This window comes from Passer montanus, unplaced genomic scaffold (assembly GCF_014805655.1).
Source record: "Passer montanus isolate IOZ18808 unplaced genomic scaffold, ASM1480565v1 scaffold1, whole genome shotgun sequence".
Classification (NCBI taxonomy): Eukaryota; Metazoa; Chordata; class Aves; order Passeriformes; family Passeridae; genus Passer; species Passer montanus.
In genome coordinates, this window is record NW_024356504.1 from 3,202,440 (window position 1) to 3,229,611 (window position 27,172).

A 27,172-nucleotide genomic window follows, 5' to 3' on the forward strand; every position below is an offset into this window, starting at 1 on the left:
CCAGAGGGTGATAGTAGGTATTGGCAGTTGGACACGTGTGTATCTGTGTGTATTGAAATCTTTCATTTCTCTTTTTGCAGTCACTGTGCAAACCACCTTCAGTTGTCTTATGGACTACCAGTGGCTGCACTCAGCAGGACAAATAGCTCTGCTCTTAAGTGCTGATGTCTCAGAGTGTGACTTCGCTCTGTGTCCTGCCTGTCCTTGCTGTAAAACCTTGCTGGGGTGCTAAGTTTGTTACTCTTCTTCACATGTCCAGATAGGACTTTAGCCAGAGGGAGGAGATTTTCTTCCAGTCAGCTGCTCAAGAATAAAAAATGGGACAAGGGGAGAAGTGAATGTGTTATGAAGTTACAAATATTAGTGATAACCTCATAAGAATGTGAAAAATACCCTGCTGGCTCAGATTAGCTTGGATCCAACCTAATGTTCTGTCTTGGGCAGTAGGAATAAGGGATGCAACTTAGGAAAGGCATTAAAGCCCAGACAATTTTTTTGTGCTTTCTTCTCTTACTCCTCCACCACCCATATTTGTTAAATTGGCCATGCTAGCGAGGGCATCAATATGTTCCCATTGTCCATGAAATTCTCTATTGCCTTTTTGGATCTGATGGTACTGTCTGCTTCCATAGTCTCATGTGACTGCGATCTCCAGCAGTTCAGTGCCTGTGAGTAGTAAAAATGAAGAAATACTCCTTTGATATGTTTTGAGTCAATCTCTTACTAACTTCATCAGGTACCCCTAGATGGAGTATTTTGTGATCTGGTATGACTGCTCTGTATTTACCTTATTCCCTACCATGATTTTTTAAACCTCAGTCAAGTATTACATCATTTCGCAAGGGCGCGCATTTTTGGATTCCCTTCTGTTCTTTGCCCTGTTGTTTCTTACTAGCTCAAAATCTTTTATTTAGAATCAGTTGTTTAAGGAAAATCTAGGTTCCTCAAGAAGCAGCTTCTGGTTTCTCATTCACGGGTTGTGGCTAAAGTTAGTTTGAGCACATGCAGACGTAAATTTTTTTTCTGTTGAACCTTCCTACATCTTCAATGTTGAGTATAAATGCAAAATTGAAAACAGCTTCCAGAAAGTTTTGTATTCTGATATTTTTATAGTGAAGTACAGCTGCTTAAGCATTTGCTTTTTCCAGGGGAAGTCTGTGTTTCCGTCATCTCTTACTGAATCCTGTGGGACAAAAATAATTTCTCCCCACCCACTGTTTAGCTAAGTGCAGTTTCAGTTCTCCTCAGTTAAGTGACATGTGCCTATTCCATGCTTGTGCTACTTTTTACGTAGCAGCAAAAAACTCTGATAAGAACTCCTGTAAATTGTTAAAAATAAAACACTGCATCAGATGAAATCAGAATGAAGAGATTTAAGTGTCTTCATTATTTTTATATATATATATATTTATACACACACACTCTCTCTCTCTCTTATATGGTATGCCATGGAAGTAAAAAAAGCTCTTTTTAGATTAAGTCCAACTTCAATCTCTGTTCCTGGCAATGTATCCACATAGTGACATGTCTTTTGGGGAGTCTGTTGAAGAATCTACCAATAAAAATATAATTGCAAGTTTGAGAAAATTGCTGTGTTGTTTTTTTTTTAATATAACATTGTTTGGCTACCATGTTTATGGCTTTCTTGTTCCTTGCACTGTAGTTGCAGTAATTGATTACTGTCAGGATTTTTAATATGGTTATATTTGCATGAGCTTCTCTTAGTGTATATATAGATCCAAAAACTCACATTCATGCTCATTGGTTTCCCTGGGGATTATTGTCAGTATTTTTGTGTGAGTGTTTCAAATGGCGTTGTCCTTGTGCCCTGTATCTCTCAGACAAGTGAAATACTACGCCTGCCTTGACACAGTCAAGTTAAATGCAAAAATAAGACTTAATTATGAGTTAAATCCAAAATAAGACTGTGGCCACAAGAATAAATCTAAGATTAGTGGCTGGGAACTGTGGAGCAGTTTCCTTACAGAAGCTTAACGGAGGCACACAAGGTATGCATTTCTCACTGTTTACTTTGGAGCCATCATAAGGAACTCTTTCTTTGGTCTATTGCTTGCTAACCTTCAAAAAAGAAATACAGCTGGGTTGTACAAAAGAGGAGAAAGTTAGTGATCCATCAGAAACTCTGCAAAGCATGATAGTAGCAGTTTAAAAGAAGGTGATAAATAAATCAGAAGAAAATAGAGAGCAACACCCCAGCTGCAAGATACACTTGGTATTTCAAATTTTATGTCCAGTCCAGTATGCCCCTATCCAAGCTTGATGAACTGAGAGAAGCAGACTCTTTAGCAAAAGGCTTTCTGTCAGTGATGTGTGTGTGACATGCAAGTAGTGGAGACTCATTTGACTACTTTTGCTGCCATAGTAATAGAGGAGTTCATCTCAAGCATATGGGATGCAAACACTGCCCACAACTCCTGTATGGGTCCTTGTGTTCCCATGGGATTCATGTGTTTCCTTCATGTTGTTGCTGAATAGTACTGAGGGGTATGTCAGTACCTGCCTGAGCCAAGGTGGCTGAAAGGAGTGTTTGGTCCTTAACATGCTAGAGGTTGTTCCCCTTTCCTATTCTGTCTTTTTGAAGGGCACAGTCACCAGTGAACTTTCTTGTTCTTATGACTGACATGTTTTGGAAAGTCATACTCCAGTGATTGGTTGGTTTCAAGTATATGTGTGTGTGTGTATATATATATATACATATATATGTATGTGTAGTGCCGTGGGAAAAGGGATTGAAATTGGTCTAGGTGACTGTGCTACGTTGTGGCTCTCTGGTGCAAGCACAGCATGAGGCTCCTGCGTTTGGGGCTGGCTGCTTCCCTGTGTGCATGGAAAGGGAAAATGTGTATCAAGAGGAAATGCAAAGTTACCATTGTTGTCAAATGACTGTTCAGGTCGCTTGCAGAAGTTACATTCTATAGCACCTGTCTCCATTCATATGCTCAGTGTGCTGTATGTGTGCATGTACAGCTGTTCCAAGAATTTTAAGTGTGTTTTTAAATTTTTTAGTACTCTTTTGTCTTTCTGCATCTACAGCTAGCTATATGCTAATGAAGGCCAGATTTATGTTGTTTATTCTGTGGGATAGGGTGTTTTGTTTTGCCCTAGTGACTTAAAATTGTTTTTCTAGATCCCTCAGTGCCATAGTGGTTTGTCATTTTCTCATAGTACTTTTTTTACAGCAGAAAGTGGAGGCTTGTACCTTTGCAAGAGGAAAGTACATCTTTCCTGCAAAGTCTGTGTGGGTTTCCTCCTTGCAATTCTGCTCTTGTCGTTTTGGGCCTCGGGAGCAAGTCATTTCATTGAGGTGGTAATCTGCACATTTGTCGCATGCCTCTGTCATGCTTCCTGAATATCACCTCTATGAATATTCCTTTCCTTGCTGTATAAGACATATGAAACTGAACTGAGTACTGAATGAATACACAGTGCTCAAGAGTTCATTCCAGTGCTTCAGGATGACCTTTCTGAATAAAAGCTACCTTCTACAGGTTAAGCTTAGTTTCAAAAAAATTAACAGTACATATGTTCTGCAGCTACTGTGATACAGTACTTTGGGATGGCTTGGGAATTTTGCTTTTTTTAAAAAAGGTGATTGCCAAAGACCTCCATAGTGTTGGCAGCTGGAAAAGTACCTTATGGCTGCATGGATTTGCACTGTAGGAACCTGCTTTAGGAACTGTAGGAACCACTGTAGGAACCCAGCCTCTTGCTGAATTGACATTTCAGCTCTTCTGGCATTCATGGGAGTACTGACTGGTATTAATGCCTGCATTTCCCTAAAATAAGTACAGTGAGGTAGGATAAACTTTGAAGAAACATGGTAACCTCAGGAAGCGCTGCATATAGATGCTTGCAGAAATTGTAAGCAGCTACAAAATCTGAAAGACTGGTCATCAGGCGTGGTAAAGAGTGCTTGTCTTAAAAAAACCTTTGTTGCACTGACTGGCAAAGTAATTTTGCAGAGCAAAGACTGTCTCTGGTGGTTTTGTAAACAAAGTTACCTTGAAGTAAACCCTCTGCAATCAAATGGGTTAATCATCTTTCAGCTTGATTTATGAAAGCAAGTGATCTAATCTGACACTTAACCTTTTTCAACTTGTAGCTTCTAATCACTTTGTGGTAGATGAGTGAAGTTCTGTTAAAGTGATTTAAAGGTGGTGGCAGTAGAATTTTCTTTTCCCCCAGTAATTTCTTTAATGTTTCCCAAGGATCTGTGACTGCTGATTGAAAACTATTGTGCTACTGTTTTATTACATGCTAGTTGAACCACAGGCTTGGTGACTACATGTGCCTGTTTACTTACTGTAGTAATATCTATTTTATTCTGACTGACAGTGACCCTTTTGATATTTTCCTTAGACAATCTGCTTCATCTTGGTTCATCATCATTCCAAGATAGTGGTGTCCTTGGGGCTCTCTCTTAACACTGACATGGTACAGAAGATTTAAAATCAGGTATTGTTTTGGATCCTTCTTTCTGGCCAGAATGAAACACACAACCTAGAATGGAATGCAGTTTTTCTTCCCTTATGTGATTTGTCTCAATATTTTGGTTCTTTCAGCTGATGTTCACAAGGAATAGAGTCACGTGATGTATGAAGGCAAACACATACACTTCTCTGAGGTTGACAATAAGCCCTTGTGCTCATATAGCCCCAAACTGTGCAAGCAGAGGCGACTTAACGGCTACGCCTTCTGTATCAGACACGTTCTGGAGGACAAGACTGCCCCCTTCAAGCAATGTGAATATGTGGCCAAGTACAACAGCCAACGCTGCACCAACCCCATCCCCAAGTCTGAGGACCGTAGGTGAGTTGTGGTTTCCTCTCTGCAAAGTGGGAAGCGGCTGGGATGTTTTATTTAAGTTGCTGCCTGGTTTCAGGATGAGGGAGGAACTGGTCTGAGTGAATTGTATTCCAGGATGTTCCTTTGAGAATTTTGTTTTAAGACCAGTAAACTTTATTTTATTTTCTGTGGGAGTCAATTCCTCAACGAGAGGGCAGTGACTTAATCCCAAGGAAGTTTATGGGAGAGTTCACTGCTTTTCACAAATTCACTATAAACTGTGGATCAAACCTGCTACACAATATCAGCTGTTTTAACTCATTTGCTTTGTCACTCACAGTACATGCTCTTAGAAAGGCCTGCTTGTTTAGCCAGCAGTGCCAAAAGCACAATTCCATATGTTTTTTCAGGATAAGTAGTTGAAAATGCTTATATTCTGGACATGGGGGGCAGTGACACGTTGGGACAAATCCAGAATTGCAGTTCGGTGTTGGTGATTTGGTACTGATCTGTAGTGTTGTTTTACTGGAATAAACTACTACTTTACAACAGATGAGCCAGCTGGGAAAGTGCCACATACTCCTTTTCTTCTTTTCTTCCCTTATTTCTCTTCCCCTCCCTGCCCAAATGAAGGTGCCCAGAGTGCCCAGGTATTAAATTCCTTGCAAAATATAGTCCTTGAACTTGTTGAGAGCTGGGAATTAAAAGCAGATTTCCTGAATTGCAGCCCATACTGTAACCACAAGGGCATTCTTCCTTGCTGTTTAAGACTTCCTGAACACCAGTCTCATTGGTGCTGCTCAGGCTGAAATAGCAGAATTTGTCTAATCTTGTCTGCCATCAATACATGACTTTATTTTTCAGACCTATCATTGCATGTTTTGCCAGTAATGCAGTGTTTAATTAATGTGTATGTTAACTATCTGTGGCTTGTTCTCATAGAAATGCTTTTTTAAACCTAAAATATGAATAAAATATGCCAAAAAAATCAAACCACTATTCACTGACCTTTCACATTATTAGCTGCCATTCACTAACCTTTTGCATTATTAGCGGTGTTCCCACTGTGCCCTACATATAACTTCCTTCTCAGCTCACAGCTCCCTCTCTTGTCTGAAACAACAGTTGGACTGTGCTCTAAATTAACTTGCACTTCACCTGCCATTTCAGCTGAGGAGACTGATGAAGTGAGAAAAAAAACTTTGAATGTTTGTCAAAAGCTGTAGGGCAAATGCTCAAATGGCACAAGATGAATAACTCTGGGCTGTAATTTGACAGTCAGTGAGTGTTTCTTTGCTGCTGTACAATTGAGGCTCTTTGGAAATAAGCTCACAGAAATGATCATAGAAATTGTTAGTACAAATGGTATGCTGTAATTTCAGATGCAAGAGCTGACTGAGAGAGTTCCTGTTTACCAGGGGTCATATTGAAAAACAATAGAAGTAATAGTCCTTAATGACACTTTTTTTATGTTTCATATGTTCCCATGGAATTTGTGATTCTTCTTTACACCTTGAATTGAGTTCACACTTTGTTCTTTTTGATTTTTCTCAAGTTAAAGTGAAGTGTGGTCATGACATCTGGTGTATGTTATATTAGAATAATTCAATTGCATTTCGAGTGTCACATTACAGTACTTGAAGAGGACAGCAGGTGTCTGAAAGAGAAAATAAACTTTTAATTTCAAATGAGAGGATGTGATAGTTGAAAGAATATTTTAAAAGACTGTTTCTCGGGGCAGAGTTTAATTTTAACAATAACATTAATGAATGCTAGTGATAGGACTGTGGCTGTTCTAAACTTTTCTTTTGGCAGGCAAACCTGTATCTCTTTCTTAGAAGACTTTTCACACTCCGTTCAATATAAAGATATTTGCAGTGTCTGAGTTCTTCACTCATAGCTTTTCATTTTCTGTGTACAGAATTACTCTCAGATGGTCATTTTGTCACAGCTTTAGACATAGCACACAGGCTGTATAAAGCTCTGACAGCTATCTTCTTTTATACTTTTAGAGATTGTTAAAAAAAAAGTATTTCAAGAAGATGCATGCATTATATGCCACAAGCTTCATAGTCTGTCCACAGATAATTAAGAAAAATTATCATTTGACCCCAGATAAATAACATGCTACCAGCCACAAAGATGGTTAATATGATGCCATATTATTAAATTTCTTATTGGCCATTAACATTCTACAAATTAAATCTATTAATAGTGCGTGACTTCATTTGAAGTCTGATTTTTCTATTCACTATCTTTTATTTGGGAGTATATATATATGTGGGATGATACACACGTGGGTTTTATATCTCTGTTTTCTCTGAATACATCTCCTACTTCTTAACCAGATACACACAAAGATAATGAAATGCAACTTGATTTCTAAATATAGGTTTGCTACAATTTAGTTGAGTTAAAGACTATTTTGTCTCCAATTCTTCTCACTTGAGAGAATCTTTAAATTCTTTGTTAATATACAAGCTGCTCCCCAGTTTGTTTGGGTCTTCTTTTAAGTAAGTGATGGAAATTGATACCAAACTGGGGTGTACTAAGAAGCAGAATGCATTTGTAGGTGGAAAACCTCACTGTCTGAATTATTCCCTTCCCAGTGGATGCAGGAAACAGTCCAGCTAAAGTCTTCAGAGCCCATCACATTTTGTGTGCTTCATGTTATGATAATTTTAATGGATATCAACCCACCATAATTGTGGACTTAATTTGACCTTACCTGCACAGAATAAGTGCCTTTAGTGCTGAATGAGGAAGGGGAAAACACCTGTATTAGATATTTACTGTGATATTGTCAGCTAAGCATAACTCACAGACCAGTTATAGAAGTGACAAACTGAGTGTCTAAGGCAGCTTGTCAGAATTGGCTCTTGTAGGGCCAGCTTGACCCTAATGGGTTTTGTGCTCAGAGTTATGTGAAAAGCACTGTGCTACTTATAGGTTCAATTCCTGTCTTCCCAGTAATCTGACTTCCGTGGAGCTTGAACTACTAATGCAGACCCTGCAGCACCGTGTGAAGTCAGAGCCACTTTAGGGCCGACTAAAAAGCCATCCTGGAATGTGCAGGATGGGGAAATATGGGTGCATGCCCCCCTGGCTGTGTGCAGGGCTAGCAAGAGCATCATTTCAGCATGGTCAAGGCTGAAGTGGTGCTGGTGAGAGCTATGCCTAGCCAAAACTGCTTGTGTGCAGTCTTCCTTACCCAGAGAAGATTGAACTGCTCCTCCTGGTTTCTTCTTGCTCCTGTTAGTCCAAGGTGTAACAGCCTTGGTTATACTGGAAGACAGGGAATTGACAGAGCCTAAAGCACAGAGCCAAGCCAGTGTGTAGTGGAATCTGAATATTGTAGCCTGGCATCCGTGGGTCCGGTGGAGCCAGCTGGCTCTCAGTGATGCAGTATGGTCAGCTGTAAGAGCCAAAGCTTTATTCTCTGCCATATAAAAATGATTCTGTTAGAGTTGAATGAACAAGACAAACCCTTACGAGCCTAAAACTCAGAGAATTTTAGCAAACTTTGCTGCCTTTCCACAAACTTATTCACCTTTGCTATTTCTTTTCTTACTGTTTTTGCAATGCAAACGGACTATGCAGTTCTACCTCCTTACATCAGCACAAGCACAAGATGACAGTAATTTAAGTTCTGGACAGTATAAGGGAAGCATTTGTGTTGAGCAGAACACTTGTTTTATTGGCATAAGAGGGAAAAAATTTCCTGGTGTTTGTTTAGTCTGTTTATTGGTTTTTTTCTTCTGTCGTACTAAAAGTGCTGTGGTAACTGTTCAAACAACATATTTAAAAAGGGCTTAATTTTAAATATGGAAACAGTGCTTGTTGACTTTAAGGGAAGCTTTATTGAGCCCTCATTATATAATTTTATTTTTAGAAGTGCATCTCTCTGTATGAATTTACAGTATTCCAGTGTGTTCTAATAAGGACTGCACAAGTTGTTGGCTTTTAGCTTGCCTCATCTAGGTTTATTTTTTACTTACAACATAATGTAATGAAGAAATTATTTAGGCAATAATAAGTAGCAATGCTTTTCAGCCTTTTCTGATTTGTGGAACCTTAGGAGTGTGGGTCTTGCAAGAAGCTACATATATGGAGTCCATTAAAGAGCATATATGAATTTGCTTTCTGTTTTTTCCCTTTTAAGGACCCTTTAGAGCTGTTCACACATTGTTTCTTTAGAAATGGGTCGACAAGTTGAAAGTGACTAAACTGAAGTGCTAAACCTTTTTGGGGGATTGTTTTGGGCTTTTTTGCCATTTTTTTTTGCTGCATGAAATCCAGAAATAATATCATTTTAACCTATTTTTTCAACGAAACTTACTGTTCTCAGATTCATACTGATCAGATTTTAAAGAATACCTTCATGGTATTCTATTCATTGTCTTGTCCATAATTACCTTGATGCAGACATCACTCTTTCCTTATAGATATAGATGGGATAGTTATATAGATAGATATATAGTTATAGATGGGATTCTGCAAGGGCAATTTTGGTTGTTGGTGAGTTTTACAGAGGCAGGAGTGCCTGCCTGTGGAGTACAGGAAAAAAATCACATTGTGGTTCCTAAATTTCTGTCACATACTGATTCCAATCAAACAAAAGTTAATTGCTTACTTTTTAGTATGTCATCTATGGCACAATTTGTAATTATTTTTACTTTCATGACAGAGTATCAAAGACCTTCTCGCTTTGGTTTTTTTTCAATAGCATGACTTTGGAAGTAGAAGAACTTAAAATCCATGCTTTTGGATTTTATATATACATATTTCTGGCATTGTGTAAATGCTTTCTAGCAGCAGAGAGTTTAAGATAGATTTTTATTGAAGAATATTCAGCTAATCCTCTGGCTTTAAAATTCATCATGTTAAACTACTAAAACAGAATTTAAGTATTTATGCTACTTGTTCAGTAAGTGGAAATAGTGATCTTTCATAGCAGATAGATATGTTCTGAGATTGTCCTTATAAGAAACTGCTCCCTACTACAGTGGAATTCATCATCATCATAATAACGTGTGCACTGATGAAAGTGTTAACTGCTTCCATTGAAAGAAAGAGCAAGTGAAAGGAAGCAGTCTTCAATGTACTTTTTCTTAGGAGCTTTTGAACTGAACTATTCTTGCTGCTTTATGTATTGGACTGTCCATTTCTTCTGTTCACTTTGGATTTTGACTGTTTACCCTATTAGAGAGTTAAGATTTTGAATGACTGTATGTGATTTTTCTATGAATAATGAATGAAGAATCTTACATCCTAAGATTAGAAATAGTTGCTTGTTTAGGTTTTTTCCTGCTGGTTTGGGAGCACCACAGTTATCTGTTGTATTAGAAGTTGAGTCCAATTCTTATAAAACCTCTTCTGCTTTAGTTTATATTTGCTTGAAATGTGTCTCTGAGTTTCTCCCAAGTGATGTCTTGTCTTTAGATTTTACTCACAGTAGTTTGGTTAATAAGTGACTGCTCTTACTTTTCAAAGGTACTGCAACAGCCACCTGCAGGTACTTGGCTTTATACCGAAAAAGGAGAGGAAGAAAAAGAATGATCCCATAGAGGAGGTAAAGGTCAGGCATCAGATGGATGCTATGGCCTTCGGTCTGACAGTGCCCACCCTGGCCTTGAAGATGCCCAATGGACTGGATGGGATGTCCCTCTCCCCTCCAGGGGCAAGGCTTCCTCTCCACTACCTGGAGGCAGAATTAGAAGACCCCTTTGCTTTCAATGAGGAGGATGATGACCTAAAGAAAGGGGCAACAGTGAAGAAAAAGTTGCAGAGCAAGTTGGCTCACAACCGACAGCGCCAGAGAGAGACAGAGATTTTAAAAGTTCGCCAAGAGCACTTTAGCCCCATTCCTGCACCTTTGCAGCAGCAGCCTCTGCAGCAGCAGCACTCCCATCTGCCACCTTCATCAGCTTCGTTAAAGCCGACAGGGCTACCGCAGGGCATAGTCTGCAAGTCACCTCAACCTCTGAACACCAGCCTACCAATGCAGGGAGTGGCACCCACCACACACACTATAGCACAAGCGCGGCAGTTGTCTAACAAGAGACCTCTGCCTCTCCTGCCACCCGCCAGGGCTCCTGTCACGGACCCGCCAAGGACTGACCGGGTCCTCATGAAAGCCACAGCCTTCTCTCCGCACTCGTCCTGCATGAGCCGGCTCCAGAGACTGGTGAAACTGTGCACTCGAAAACAGCAGCTGGACACTGACCTGTTTCCTCACTTAGGTGAGTAGTAATCCATGCACTGCAGCCATATTTGTTAACATGAAACCAAGAGACTGAATGGGAATGTCTTCCTAGCCCTGTCCTGAATTCCTGTGCGGTCCTTACAAAATAACCCTGAGCTAGGTAACCTCTTGGCATTTTCTTTAGCCCTGTTGTCTATGAAGGGAATGCCTGGACCCATCACAAATGTTTTATGGCATTTTGGTTGTTTATTCTTCTTAATGTTCTGTTAACCCTTTGGGAAACCAAACTGAGGTGTAGAAAACATTGTTTGGCTTACGGAGACCTCATGTAGAAGGTTTGCAACTCGAGTGGCAAATGTGACACTAGTGGTACCTACAGGAGTGGACAAAGTTAGATTGAAACATTAGGTGTGTGATAAGTGCACATGACATAATGAATGTAAGTAAAAGTTTGGCAATTTGGCCCATCAATCTCTGCATATTCGAAATTCCAGTTGACTTAATTGAAAAATTGGAACACATGAGAATTTTTCTTGGGCCCTATTTATGTGTCGAATATGGATGAACAGAAGGAAAAGACCACTTCAGGAGAGCAGCACTGTTACAGAAGATAGTTGGAAGGGTGAAGTCTTGTCTGCATACTGTGCAGAAATATATTCATATAGATAATGATCAATAGCTGCTTGTGAAAATACAGGCAAATATAGCCAAATTGGTGCCATGATAGTAGTGCTCTTTAAGCTTTGAAAAGGCAACTGACCTTATGGCTGATTTGTCTCCTTGTGAATATAGACCTAGGCACACCTATCTGTCCTTTTTATCTTCCTCACCCTCCCAAGTTACTTTTCTGCTTAGTTTTAGATTGTACATTTCTAGCAAGTAAAATACTGGCAGGGAAAAGGAAAGGTGATATAAGTAGGAGCACCATTTATGATCTTTAAAACAAAAAAAGACTTCAGATAAACCTGGACATTCCCTATATAATGTCTTAATTAATTGCAAACATCTGTAATTTTTGCAATTTCAATTAACTTTTTTTTTAATTTGCTGTTAAGATCTGCCCTTTGGCACTCATGGGATAATTTGAATATTTGTTCAGGAGATAATTAGCATCCCCTAGCATGTCTCCAAAGGAAATTGTTCTTCAGAAAACAGCTTTGATGGTCCTGTATATAGTGCAGGTCTTTAGAGGAATGGCAACTCTAGAGGCATTTCTGAGTGTCACAGACTCAATAGCTTAGAAAGTGACCTGTGTTTTGAAAGATCCCTTTCTGTGCTTAACGTTCTACATTCTCAACTGGTGAAGAGAATACGCGCTCCTTAAAAATAGGCACAGTAAAAATAAAAAACAGTAGGACCTGCACATGTACAGTTAGACCTATACATGTACAGTTGGACCTATATGTGTACACTTAGGCAGGTGAATAACTATGTGGATGCATTTAGAACAGTTTATATTTGGCAAAGTGAAAGAATTTACATATTAATTACGTGGGAGTGGAAAATGTATTTGTTATTTATTCATTATAAGCCTTTAATATTAAAGACTAGCTATGCCTAGGTCAGAGAATTTCAGGATTTCTTTTCTATATTTGAGCAACACTAGAGATGACTGCACAGAATTTCAAAAGATTAAGCCAGTTTTATGTGTACCAACATCAGCCATGTAATTGGATATTAATGTAACTGCAATCTTCAGTGTCAGTACAACTGAATCTGGATTAGATTTTATTCCTTCCTTTCTGCAGTGCCCAGGAGAAGCAAAACAACTCAGTTTCTGATTTTGTTTTTAAATTTTTGGTTTAAACAATTTGTTATGTGGTTGTCAATTGTGGACATCTTTATGGAATGATTAAGTTGTTTTTTCATTCCTTTATGGAAGAGACAAGAGGAAAAAGAAACATTCAAGTTGAAAGTATAATTCTGGCATTTTATCAAATGTCTTAAGGTATCTTAATTTAGTTCAAATATATGTCTTAAAAATAAAAAATAATTTTTGTTAGAATGCTGAAGTTCCTGAAAATTTGGGTTTCTGATACCTGTGGTTTATGTTAAAGTGCTGGTTCTATATGATGAAGTTACCTGATGATTGTATTCCAAGCTTATGTGTGTGTGTCTCTGACTCTGAAAGTGCTTGACCAAGTGCATTTCCCAGATTCAAGGCTTCTGACTTTCAGAATCATCTCAGATATAGTTGTTCAGTTTAGTTTTAGCAAAAATGAAATGCTACTTAACTCTATCAATTTTCAAGGAGCACACAAGAAAATGAAAAAGCAAAGAATGCTGGCTTGTAAATGCAGGAATGGGATTTTATCCCACCTGCTGCAAGAAAATGGCAAGAATTTCACTGGATGTGGGAGAGATAATAGGAAAAAAACCCAAAAGATTAAATTCCAGATAAAATGTTCCACCTGAGAACTTACTGGCTGCTTTCTGGCCAAACTGAGGCTGCTGAAGCACACTGTAAGTTGATCATACTGCATCATCATTAAGTGAAAACATGCTGCTTGGTGAAAGTGCTGGAGTGTTTGTATCTCTCCCTTTAGCTCTTTCTTCCCACTAATGTGTGCATTTGGCAGGCAATTACAGAGACTGAGCAGAGGAACATCCTGGGTAGCTGTGTATCTATCTCTGTCCCTGCTGCTGTGTCTTACAGTTTTCATATTCTTCTATATTTTGGCATAGAAAAGGGGTCAGAATATAAACAGAAATGAAATTGGCCTATTTAGATCATATAGTATTAAAATTTGCCAAGTAGCCAGTTCTTCATGACAGGGACTTCTCTCTTACCTTGTACTTTGTTATGAAAAGTAGTATTTCTCTGTGGGTAAGATAGTTGGTGATTTTTCTTGCACTGTTTATGGATAAAGAAGCCAATAAAAGGAAAACTCAGTTATGATAAAAATCAGTGCATGCTATTTGCACAATGTAATGTAGTTGTTACTGCAGCTTTTCCTGTATAATTGAGAATACGTAATTATGCTTGCAACTACACTATACATTCATCTTTTGTGCCAAAGGTTGCTCAGAGACCTATATGAGGTGGATGCTCTTTTCATCCAGTTTCCATGTTTTCAATTCCCTTAGGGCTGGATTGGTCTGAAGACAGTGGAGAAGAGTTGGAGGATTCAGAGCAAACCTCCCCTTACCAGGTTGCGTGGTCTATCCGAGAAAGCCTCGGCTATGAGAGACCTGAGTGAGTATTCATGCTGGCCTTGATGGAATAAATCATGTAAATGTGAGCTCCACTTCAAGTGGAGTCAGTGGAACCTAAGCACTTGTTCAAGTGTTTTGCTGAAACAAAAGATTGTTTGAACTCATTTGTTTGTAAGAGCTATGGAACAGCTTGTCGCCTTCTGTCCCAGTTTCCAGCTAACTTAGAGACCTTTGTGCAGTTTGCTATCAGAAGGATGCATCAGGAAAGGATTTAAGCTTGTTTGCCTGAATTTAATTGAGTTTAGTAGGATTTATTCATGAACTTGTGTGCTTTGATGATTGGAGGTCCTGAATTAGAATCAAATGGGGTTGCTATTGGTTTCTTGTCTTTCCTACTGTTGTTAATAACTTTGTCAGTAAACTTCCTACATTTTACTCATTAATTCTTGTAATAATTATGCAGGCTGTTGTTTTAATGTGCATTTTAAAAGGCCATGGTATTTTTTTTCATAATTAAGTTTTGAATAAACCTCTGCCAGTACTTGTGAGCATTGGAAGGAAGCATGGGACTTGTGAGCATAGGATCAAAAGGATAAACAGAGCAGGAATTAACTGCTGGTGCAGAAAGGCTTATGATGTTCTCTATATACTGCTAAGTCACAAATCTAAATTTACAGCAGGATATAATAATATAGGTCTACTAATATACATTTGAAGGTGCACAGTTAAAACAAAGCATCCCAGGTGTAGTATTGTAACAATACTGTTGTATGATGTTAACAAAGAAATTGGGGTCTCACTAGAATTTGATTATAGTTTCTATAACATGACTCTCATTCGCTGTGCAACTGGACTTTTTGATTCTATAACTATTCCTTATTTTTTTAGTTTTTAGCTATCACACTTAGAATAAAGTTGTTAATGAAACCTTATTTTGTTGTTACATTCTGAAAATTCTGAAACTTACTAGAATTCCCTGCCATCTCTGAAGATTGTCCTCCAGGTGAACCACAAAGCTGTGTCTCTCTCATCAGGACACACACCAGGATGCTAAATATTTATTAAGAGCCTTCAGTGAATCAAAACTATTACGAAGAGTGTAGACTTCACTATTTTTTTAAATAAAGAGGGCTTTTTTATTATGAATAACTGTTGTTTTTTAGTGCATTAGCAGTTTTAGAGTGAGCTTTCACAAATGTTACTTCTAACTTAAAAGGCAACTTTTAAATAAAATGTTCTGGGAAATTATGAATAGACTTTCAGACTTCTAAATCATACATAATTTTTCACAGCAGATATATCTATTAAATAACTTCCCTTACACTCTTCTCTCTTTGACATTTGATTTGATTCTTCCATAGATCCCTATTTTTTTGTCAACTTATAAAGGTCATCTCTGTGTGTTTTGTCTTCTATTTGTCTTAACTTCCTTTGGATTCTTCCTACTCTTTTCACATACTGAGAGAAAATAATACCTTATCTTGACATTTTCTTTTCCATTCTAGCATTCTGTGCACCTCAGTTAAATGCTGTCTTAACTATCCATGATGGATAAAGTTTCGAATGCAACTGGCTGCTTTTGTACTTCCATCAGCCTGCTCAGTGTTACTAATTTTGATCATGGATAAGCAGTCACTTGATGTCAACCTTCTAAAACTTGAGTTCCTATTCTGCAGACTTCTGTAGTGGTTTTTATTACCTGAAATGTTTCACTTTGACACTTCTGCAGTGTGGTCTGCCTGCTGCTGAAGATGAATTAGTTCAGGCTATTTCTGAGGAGATTTGATTTGTCAAAATGACTCTGCCTTGCTAATCTGGTGGTACAGACTGGTGCCTCCTAAAGTCAGCCAGTGGCTTGCTTGTTACAGCTCTGAATTCTGGGGACTTATTTTACCAGAAAACCAATGGAGACTCTTTCCCAAAACTTTTTGGTTTTGAAATCACATACCTAAACTTTGGGGATTTCATAAACTTAAATACCTAAACTTCATACCTAAACTTGCTGATTTTCTTAGTAAAATTAAATATCTTTTTTCTGTTTATTTGTATCGGAGCTTGTGGTCCCCACCAGCTGACTGCATTCTGTCTTTTTCCTTTTGACTGCATGGAAGACAGTTAGAGGAATGCTTCTCAGAAGAGACTCTTGAAAGAAAATGAACAGTTAATTTCTACTGGACAGCTGGTTCTCAGCATTTCTGCTTGTGTGATTGTGGGGGAAACCTCTGCTGAACTTCTTGTGTGATACTCTAGCTGCTCTTAAACTCCCAAAAATTCACCAATTTGTTTAAAATTAATGTCTTAACAGTGTCCTGGTTTTGGCTGGGATAGTGCTCATTTTCCTCTCAGCAGCTGGCACAATGCTGTGTTTTGGGTTCAGCAGGAGAACAGCGTTGATAACGCTCTGATGGTTTGGCTGTTGCTAGGTAGTGCTAGCCCCAAGTCAGAGACACTTCAGTTCCCTGTGCTCTGCCAGAGAGGGGGTGCACCAGAAGCCATGAGGGAGCACAGCTGACCCCAGCTGGCCAAGGGAATACTCCACAGCCTAGAACATCGTGGCCAGAACATAAACTGGGGGGAGCCGGGCACTGCTTGAGGTAGGCTTGAATATCAGTCAGTGGGTGGTGAGCAACTGTATAGGGCATCACTTGTTTTTCTTGGAGTTTCTTTTTCTTTTTTTTTTTTTTTTCCATTACAATAAATAGTGGTAGTATATTTTACTTTGTTTTCATTAGTCAGCTATTCTTAACCCACAAGGTGTTTTTTTTCTGATTCCCCTCCCCATCCCACTGGTGGGAGCAGGGAGAGTGAGCATGCAGGGAGAGGGGGCATGCAGCACTGTGATACTTAGTTCCTGGATGAGGTTAAACCATGACAACAATAATACATTTTTTGGTTCACTTGCCTTCTGGCCTTTTAATCTGTAAAATTCATATTGTTGCAATCATCTGTGGAAACGCAGGCCAAATGTTTGCTTTTATTATTCTGTGCTTTAATTTTGAAAAACTGTGTTCCTGTGGTCCCAGGAGTTCGGGACACAGTGCTTCCAGGCAGGCAAAAATGCTTGAGTTCCAATAGCTCAGGAGCTGGCAGTGGGTACGGTGCAGCCTGGGTGCTGGCAGAGAAAGTTGCTGGGGTGGGAGGAATCCCTTGTGGGAGCAGCAATTTGGAGAGAAAGCAGGGGCTGTTCCCTGCTGCAGATTACTGAAGCTTCCCCTTAGATTATTTGATTACTGAGTCTGGTATCTTAGAAAGTGCTGGAAAACAAATGACATTATAACAAAATATTTTTTCGCTTCCTACTCTGAAATATAGATAAAGTAAACGTTTCAAGTAGCAAGTTTGAAAAATACCAACTCCCTCAAAGGATTAAATATCAACACTATGTTGTCAAAAGTTGGATTTAATAACTCCCAATAAGTAGAGTAACTAAAAGAAAGAAAGGAAGATTCTTCAAAACGCTCTGTAAGGAGGGATTTGTAGTATAGTTACTGGGTTGTCTCAGAATAGAGAGCATGTTCTCCTCTTTCCCTGGTGGTGCCTGGCTGCTCACCCTTTTGCTCTTCCTTTCTGCTGCTTTGTGCTGTCTTTGTTTTCTTCAGGAACGCTCAGCAATAATCCCCCTGATGTTTCTACGTGACAGTCTGAAAGGGAAGGGTTGGGAGAAAGCATTTTAGATTATCAAATGGCTTGTGTGCACTTTCAGAAATCTTTGTAAAAATGAAATGCCACATGTTAAGTTGAACTTCAGAAGTTCTATATGCAGCTTAGGAGAATAAACTAAATAGAATTTGGCAAACTTGTTTATGAAAGAGCAACAATAAAAGTATCTTTCATTTTCATGCCTACTGAAGAGGAAAGGTTTTATTTTGAGATTTTTAGGTTTCTTTGAACATATAAATGTTTTGGCTAATCTTAGTGGCCTGAGAACAAAGTTCTGAACAGGCTTTTAAAAACTGGCTTTTAGAAATTTTGGCTCAAAATAAGCCCTTGCCCACTGCAGGCATGATTTCTTTCTATACCTTTGATATATGTCTTAATCTATTTTAAAAAAAGATCTCATAAACTGAAGATCAAAAATATTTTAGCATATAATGTCATTTTTTCTGGCTCTTTCAATGTGAGAGATGTAAAAAGTCTCAAATAGAGAGAAATGTACATTAAAAAACACTCTTTCCACACAAAAGAAACTTCTTTCCCATAAGGAATACTCCTGGTATTCTTAGAATTAATTTTTAACCATATTTAAAATTAAATCAGTAACTTTGTTTAAAAGTCTTGGCCCAGAACAAGGCTTTTAAATGGAATATCTAAGATATTAAACCTACCAATAAATATATATGCTATGTTTTCCTCTTTGAGTAATGCATTGGGAAAGGAATGCATTACTAACATATAGCCACAGTCAATTAGCCCACAGTCAATTTTTTCTAAACAGGTAGTTTTCCCCAGTAAGCATTCTTTCCTAAGAGATCTTAAAAGTGTATTTTCTTTTAATTTTCAATATAAAAATATTTTAAACATTGCTTATGTTACATATTTTTAACATAGGTTGTATTTGCTGCTAAGCATGTAATTGCAGAGGTTAATTACTTGGAATTTATGCTTCTAGAAAGTAAGTTGTAATCTGTTTTAACACACAAAATACATAGTATGGTTGACTTTACATGAAACTTCACAAAAATATGCATTTGTGACAAAGGCAGTGTTTGCTGCTGCAGAGTTTTCATGGAAAGCCTTAGTGGAGATGGCTGCAGTCTCTTCCAATTGGCCCACGTGTAAATAGAGTCAGAGTTTCCAGAAAAAAAGTAGGTCTTCACCATAGTGCCTTTCAGGGAAAGATCTGCTGTCTGCATTTCTGGATCTTACTTTATTTAGTAAATATCATGGCTGGTATTCCACATCTCTTGTGTCTCAGGGGTGGCCTCCTTTGCTGTGGGCAGGTTGGGTGTCAGCTCATTCAGTCCCACGGGCTCTGAACATTGCCACCTTTTGATTTGCTTCATTTGTTTGGATTTCCCTTCTCTCCCCTGCCCTTTTTTTGTCTTACAGATAGGAAAGTTGGCAAAAGTTTCTCTGTTCTATAGGAAAACAAATTAGAGGAAAAACTCAACAGAGTCTGCTGAGATTCAGCACATGTATTTTGTTGCTCCATGGACAACAAACTCATTTGGCAAACTAGTGCTTGTTGTGGAGAACTTCTGGCTAGCTTCATGGACCTTGTTTTAACAAGTTCCACTGATGATTTTCTGTTTCATGACTTTTACTTCATTTAACTGAATGTGTTGACATGGTTTGATGGTCTTGTTGATATGTGCCTGGACATTGAGAGAGCCAAGATAAATGGAGAAGGGCTTTCTTAAGCAAACAGAGAGTTGGATTAGTCCTTCTTCCGGTCATTGCTTAGCCCTGGTTTGATCTTTCCCTCAGTATCTTTGGTTAGATGTGAATTTCTTCTCTGTTATTGTACTGTAACTCAACTGCAACTCTGCAGCAAGGGGAAATCAGTATCAGCTATTAGCTGTGTTAGTGTTTATTTTGGTTTAAAAAGGAATATACCGCCTGGCAGAGAAAAAGGAATTGGAAGAAGTCAGCAGTCTAGGTACTTGTTAGAATTTGACCATCTTCTCCAGCATAATTGTGCCTCAATAAATTTCCACTACACAGTTCCCCACCCTTGTCTTCTCCATTAATTGCACTTTGATTTAAGCATTGGTCTCATTTGCTGAGACATTTACAGTAAATAAAGGTTAACGGTATAGATTTCTTTTTGAACAGCAGGCTCTAGACATTTAAGTGCGTCAGACTTGATGATAAATTGATGTGATCTCTAATGATGACATACTAAGAAGGGCAAATAACTTTAGAATTTAAAGGGGTCCTGCTCTTGCTATTTCTCAAGTTGCACTGCCTGATATCAGAATTTGGATGTTTGTGTGGCTAGAAGATGGATGCCAACTTTACAATTCTATTAGAATGACAAATTAGCTTAGTGGGGGGCAAAAAAAAGTAGTATCTTAAAGCATATTTGTTTTTATTTTCCCTTCTTCAGGTCCGATGACGACAATGCAGATGACAGGAGTTCCAGGGTGACCAGACTTTGCACTTACTTTCAGCAGAAATACAAGCACCTCTGCCGCCTGGAGCGGGCAGAATCCCGCCAGAAGAAATGCCGGCACACGCTCCGGAAAGCCTTGCTGCAGGCGGCCAGCAGAGAGCCCGAGCGCGCGGGGCAGCTCCTGCGGGAACTCCGGAGAGCTGCGTGTGCTTGTAGCAGGTTAGAGCTGCCCCGGGCCTGCAGGAGCCTGGGGCTGGCCAGGGCGGACGTGGGCTGGGCATCCAGCAGCTGAAATGATGAGCTCTGAAATCGGTAGTTGCGCACAAGGCAGGAGAAGCAGGAAGGATAAATGCCTGTCAGTGGCATACAGAGTTTTCCATGAAGACGGGCCTTCTACAGCTTTGTGTTGTAAAATGTGGATGGTTTGTTCAGCAATTTCTGGGCCCAAATATCTGGTCCTTTACTGTGCCAGTAGAAGGTGTGGTCTGTAGTTCACTGCTCCAATTCAGATTTTGTTTTTCAGACAGTTTTTTTGGAAAAGTCTGTATCTCCTCTTAATTATCTTCCCAGCAAACCAAATTTAAGCTCATGCTTTTTGTTAGATTTAACTCAATCTAACATTAAATAAAACTTGGCAACAAAATGCATAACTTCTAACAACTTTGAAGGTTATCTTCTGTGGGAATTCTTTCTAGATAATGTCAACATCCCTCCAGCTCTCAGCATATGGAGAGTTGGTTGATTCATATTTATGCAGGAACAGACTAAGTCTGAATCCTGGTGTTACATTTGGGGTATCAGAAGCATCCTTTTGGTGTTGGGGTTTTGCTTTACAGGATGTGTGACTGTGGGGTGTAGTGGATACTATGAGATGCAGACTAGAGCTAGGTACTGAGAGTATATTGTGTTTAATGAGGTGCTTTTGTTCCTGGTTCAGTGGGATGTGTTCATGACAGTTGAAGGGTTCATTGTTGGGGAGGTGGACTGATTCTGAAGAACTGCTCTGAGGTGTAATGTAGAAGTCCATTACTGGTTTCCAAAGTTGTGTATAAACTTTTCCAAACTTAAACACTACAGCAAAAGTTCACCTGAACTGACAAGCTCTTGCTGGTTTTCCCCCCCTATTATTTTTCCCTTTTATTAATCAAAAAAAGGTTACATTGTTTTGGGTAGACCAACAAAGCCAGATAGTGCCTGTCATCACTGCTCTGGTCAATTTAAGTAACCACAGTCTTTTCAGATACAAAATTTTTCACAGGAGTAACACTGCTAACTAAAACTTTGCTCAGTCAAAGTGCAGTTGATGACAGAAATGGCTGAAGGAAAGCAGTCAGGCTACAGACAACTTTTTGTCAACCTAGAAAACAACGTGTACAGAGGTGCAAGTCAGCCCTGGAATCGCCAGCTTTATCTCCATGAAGGTGACACGTGCCTGGAGAGCAGGCTAACCCCGAGCGAGCTGTGTAACGCTTCAGTGCTCGTCCACACTGCTGTCTGGCGCCTGCTTGCAGCTCAGGCTCAAAGCACAGAGGCTGTGCTGGGGAAGCACCCAGCTCCGGGCACCTGCTGGTGGATTGGGCTGTAGCACGTTGATGGAGGAGAGCTTTTATCCATGTTGAGCACGCTCAGGCTCTGCCACTCCAGAGCTCAGTCTAAGTTTGTCTGAGCACATGCTTGCATGTAAGCTCTGGGGATGCTCGGCATGTTTTGATTTATGAACAGGCTTGGAAGTGCACTTGACTCCCATCTAGGCATACCCAGTACATTGAATTCTAAAGACTGACCTCGTTTTGAGGGTCACCTGTGTTGACACTCACCTACTGCTGCCCTTTCTGTTGCAAGGTGTTGTAATATTTACATGGTAGTAGCACATAGCACCTCTCATTACAATTAAGGGCCTGTGAAATAAGAAATAATCCTGTTACTACAGTCACACCTTCACCTGTCATTGACATCTATTCTGTGTCCCTGTGTAGAGCTTGGTAGTAGTGTGCACCCATCTGGATCATGACACACACACGTGTGTTACAATTTTTCATCCTACTGTGCTACATTCAGTATAATAATTGTGTTAAGTACCCACAAGACTGGGGGTTTGTCTGTAAACTCTTTTATGCTTTCTTTTCAGCACAAGCCAAGCAAGGCAGAGAGATACAGAACCAACAACCTGCAGTGGGACTTCGAAGGGAGAGCAGTGCACTAACAAGGCCCTTCCATTCACCAGGCACTGTTTTCAGCGTATCCTCTTAACTCTGTTTGGGAGTTGCATTCAGGCATGGAAGCTGTTCTGTTTTAGGAGGTTTTTTGTTAGATTTTTGCATGATAACTAAGTTTTCACAAATACATACCTATTTGTTAGTATGTCATCATACTAACAAAAGCACCTCCTTTGCTTTTAATTTGACTGTGTGATTTAGGTCTGTAGACACTGAGGATAAGTAGTCTGCTACTGGTATTTGTAATGGAACATCATTTTACTTTGTGAGCTGTATTTACTGTGGGCAAGAAACCTTTACAAAATGATCATCCTTCACAATGACTTGGTACAAACCATGTGACTTTCAGCCTCCTGGCTTTCATACAGTTCTTGGTAGGTTCCAGTAGACCGCCTTCCTGTGCCAGTTTAGTGGAAAAAGGTTTTTATACATAGTATAAAAAGAGGGCTTCCACTGACTAGAAAGATGGAAATCATACTTTGCGTTGTTTAAAGAAACAGAATAGAAGGGAGTCACAGAACCTCTTAGTCCAGGTGAGGAAGGGTTCCCTTTGCTTGGAATTACAAACAAAGCCTGGAAATAATGTTGAAAGTCAATGGCTGAAGATCTCAGAAGAGGGCACAATAGATGTGAATTTTGGTTCTGAAGACTATAAAAAGGCAGGCTTATGACCTGTAATACTTAAAAATTCTGCAGATTTTGTTTTTTTTCTTTTTAGCTGAAGAATTGTTGGTGCTTTTGTTGGGGTGACTCCTATTATTGGAACTTTTGGTTTGATATTAAAAGTGACTAGTGCTGATGTACTCAGCTACTGTCAAACTGCAGCACCTTTCCAGTCTTTTTGTTTTGCAGATGCCTTGATTTTATTGTTTGATTTTTTGCAGGCTGCTTAAGAGCAGTTTGCAGAGCAGTTCAAAACCTCTATGAGAGAGCACCGTGGCATACAGCTGTATGTGGGATTTTCCTCATGGTTCTGATGGGATTTTTTTGTTTGGATAGTTTTTAATTTTAAGTGGTCTTGCTTGTTGCTGTGTGTAGAGCAGAATAGTCAAGACTAGTGATTTTGCATGTATGCCCATTTTTTCTCTCTGCATTTTCTTCTCTAAAATGAACAGATTTTTGGTTCTGACCCATCCATCCAAGTCTGCTCTCTGGATTGTTCTGCAGGTTTTTCATTTTCTTTGTCTTTTTTTTTTTGTTTTTTTTTTTGTTGTTGTTGTAACATTTTATAAACATACATAGTGATGTTTAGGTCTGAGAACTGTTCAAGATGGAAGGAATGCTTCTAATGTTGTTTGAAAAAAGACACAATGAAATATCTGTTTGATTTGCTGTATGTCTGGAAACATTTTTACTCCTGCTAAGGATTTTTCTGAAGGAAATCTCAGCAAGATTACGTTTGGATTTACTTGACCTTTCTGTCTGCTTGCACATCTCTTTTTTTGGAGGAGCAGGAAGGATCTTGAAACTTCTTTGTCTGTGCTCTAAAGATAAATGCCAAGAATGTACCTTAAAAGATTGAATTAAGAAATACTCTTTCTTTAATGTTTCAGTATGGATTGTCATTAGTCTGTAAGGAAATAGTCCTGTTGACTACACTGTTCCAACTGCTACTATTGATCTATTGATTAAGGCTCCAGGAAAAGGTTTCTTTTTGCTAAGAACTCATTAGTGAAATAGCTGCTTTTATAAAACTATCTCAGTATATAATAAAATCATTAGAGATTCTGCATGAATGCAGTTTTTTCACTTTAAAAGTTGGGTTTGAGCCTTACCTAGCTTTGAACTTGAATAGCAAATTTAAGGCACTCATTAAAAATAGGATCTATGGACAGATAGAGTTGAAGGCTCTGATCTTTATCAGATTGATAAATCAAAGGGCGTTCCTCCACCACTGTCTTGTGTTATTCCTGATGCAGAAATGCTCAGATATCTTATTGAACCGTTCTCAGCAGCTCTTCTCGAGTTGCACAGCCAAGTTTGCAGATGGTCAGCAGTGCTCTGTGCCAGTTTTTGACATTACACATCAGACACCTCTGTGCGAAGAACATGCCAAAAAAATGGTAAGTACAAAGCCATTGTTGTATTTATTTGTGTATTGGGATGATCAGCAGTTTTAACCCCAGTCTGCCTGTGAAGTCTTCCTTGACAACTAGCAAGCTTATGAACTTAAGAGCTTGTTTGCTATTATTTTTCTTAAAAGGGTAAAACTTGACAAACATTCCCAATCAGTATAAAGTATGTCGTGAAAATCTTTTATGTAGTTTTGAGGATATAATGGGAATATTTGAGTATATGTGGGAATATTCGTCACTGGAGGAAATTTGATTGCTGTCTTAAATTGAGAAATAGAAGATCACTGTGAGAGGTCCTGTGATAATTTTATTTGGGGTCATTCCTGGTCCTTGAATCTGAATGTAATGTGAGCATGGAATTAAGAACACTGCATCTTAAACAGTCTCAGTACACGAGGCCCAAAGTACTTTCTAAAGCTAATGTAGGTAGCAATTGCAAGGATGGAAATTATGGGTTTGCTACTTTGTTTACCTTTTAGTAACTATTAGAATTTATCTCTAACTTCCTTCAGGGATCCATGGATCCCAGAGACAAAGCAGTGACCTACCTCAAGCTGAGAGAATGGAGAAATGAAGTTGATGTCCTCTGCTCTCTTTTTTATGACACCAATCTTCCAGAACAAAACCTTTAGGATAATTCACACACCCACTTCTGTCCTGTCCTTCCTTCAAGGCTTCTTGTCCTACCTTCAATTAGGTGTAAAACTGCATTTTTTTTGTTTTGTTGGGTTATTAAAAGTTTTTTGTTACTGTTTTTGTCCAGCCTTTCCAATAATTGTGAATTATAGAGTTTTTTGGATTGAAATGTGAGGGTTTGTGCTACACAGATCTGTATGGGATTTCCCCCTCTTCTAGGCAATCTTCAGTATCTCCCTCAAGGTTTATCTCTGTAACAAATATAATCCTCTGCCATTCCCAGTATGATGGCAAGTGAAGACTGATGATGGTTTTATTTATTTTTTAATGTGTCAGTGATTGCTGTTCAGAAGCAATGAGGCCATAATTGTTTACCCACATTCTTATCCTAGTCCAGCAGTATTAATTTTGTCTCCTCGGTGCTGTCCCTCTGTTATGTCAGCAGGCACTTGAGGATTGTGGCTTCAGCTGCTGCACATTATCCACATTAACACCACCTCACAACAGCGTTTTGTCTTTAATACTTACAGGAATGCTGATAAAGGTTAACTGTTTTTCACTTTTTAGTTAGGGTTTGCTGTGATAATTTTTTAAAGTGACACTGTACAATCTCCAGTTTACAATATCTCATAATTTGGTCCATGTTATTTTTGCCATTGGGGTTAATGAGGAAGGAAACAGCTCAGTTTTTGAAACTGTGTCTGGGTGTAAGCTAACAGTCCCTCTTGCATTACATTCCCCATGTCTCTGGAATGACCAGGGTGAAAAAAGCTAGGAAAGTAATACTTGTTCTTAATATGCTCCTGTTGGTATTGTTTTGCTCCCAAAGGATAATTTCTTGAGAGGGGACAGCTCCCGTAAAGTTCAGCACCAGCAGCAGAGGAAACCCAGGAAAAAAACGAAGCCACCTGCACTTACCAAAAAACACAAGAAGAAGAGAAGGCGAGGCCCACGCCGGCCCCAGAAACCCATTCCTCCTGCAGTGCCCCAAGGGAACCTCACCATGCCTGCCAGTGTCTCACTGCCAGTAGAGATACCCCACATACGGTCAGTGCTGTTCCTGCCCAGCTTCCCACTGCTGGCCTGAGCATTGCCAGTGAGCTCTGCACAAAGCTGCCAAGCAGCAGCTGGAGCAGGGCTAAAAATTGCATCTCCACGTGACTGTTGAAAAAACCTTTAGAGTGGGTTATTAAAAGTTTTGGATTTGAGCACTGATTGGGTTTGATGGGTAGAATATCTTGCTCCTGATGTTGCCTCTTACGTAGTTAATGAGTAGCCTAAGTGTAAACTTCCTAAAGAAACTACCTAAAAGCATTTTTTCTAGATAATAGAGGAAAAGATATATGGGGAAGCATCCGTTGTAGATAGATATGCACTGATAGTTGTCCTTTGGAGCAAGCAGAGTTGAGCACCAGGGACTAATGTTCCTTTCTGTTCAGGAGCCCCTCCACGCCCGAGCTCAGTGCCGATGAGCTGCCTGATGATATCGCCAATGAAATCACAGACATTCCACATGACTTGGAATTGAATCAGGAGGACTTCTCTGATGTCCTGCCACGGCTGCCCGATGACTTGCAAGATTTTGATTTCTTTGAAGGTACCAATTTATTTTATGCTAGCATGAACACAGTCAGTGAACTGAAGAAGTGAGTGTTTCTAACTGCATTTTGAGGAGTTGCTTGCTTTTCTACAGAGGTAATAAATTCTGGAGAAGGAAGTGTGCATTTGCTCTATTGTTTGTGAGCTCTGAAGTAAAGCAGACTTTAAGAAGGCTGTGTGCATAATTCTCTGCTTGCTCATGTAATTACTGCTCTGAAAATCATAATTGGTTTAGTATTTTAATAATTCATTTTACATTTTTACTGCCTGTCACTGTTACAGTTTAATCATGAGTGTTCTCAGTAATGGCATCTTTCTGCCATCGAGTGGGGCTGGAATCACAGTCAATGTTGGCCTTTGATAAAAAGACAAGAGAGTGAGAATAAAATCTTTAAGTACATTTTTGAAACTAGCTTTTGATCAG

General features: G+C 39.2%; 1 protein-coding gene across 8 annotated transcripts in view; it reads left to right on the plus strand.

The window, feature by feature from the left end:
- The window catches only part of INO80D (INO80 complex subunit D), a 46,440-nt gene that overhangs the window by 5,111 nt on the left and 14,157 nt on the right, over positions 1 to 27,172 (plus strand). For all 8 annotated transcript variants that reach the window (XR_005626534.1, XR_005626518.1, XM_039698631.1 and 5 more), the window contains exons 3-11: positions 4,381 to 4,476; positions 4,584 to 4,830; positions 10,300 to 11,048; positions 14,099 to 14,207; positions 20,217 to 20,441; positions 22,351 to 22,460; positions 24,368 to 24,501; positions 25,979 to 26,196; positions 26,589 to 26,746. Coding sequence is in view for 6 of the 8 variants with exons in the window: in XM_039698631.1 (XP_039554565.1) it covers positions 4,613 to 4,830; positions 10,300 to 11,048; positions 14,099 to 14,207; positions 20,217 to 20,441; positions 22,351 to 22,460; positions 24,368 to 24,501; positions 25,979 to 26,196; positions 26,589 to 26,746 (1,921 nt within the window). In the remaining 2 variants the exon portion in view is untranslated. The remainder of the gene's footprint in view (positions 1 to 4,380; positions 4,477 to 4,583; positions 4,831 to 10,299; positions 11,049 to 14,098; positions 14,208 to 20,216; positions 20,442 to 22,350; positions 22,461 to 24,367; positions 24,502 to 25,978; positions 26,197 to 26,588; positions 26,747 to 27,172) is intronic.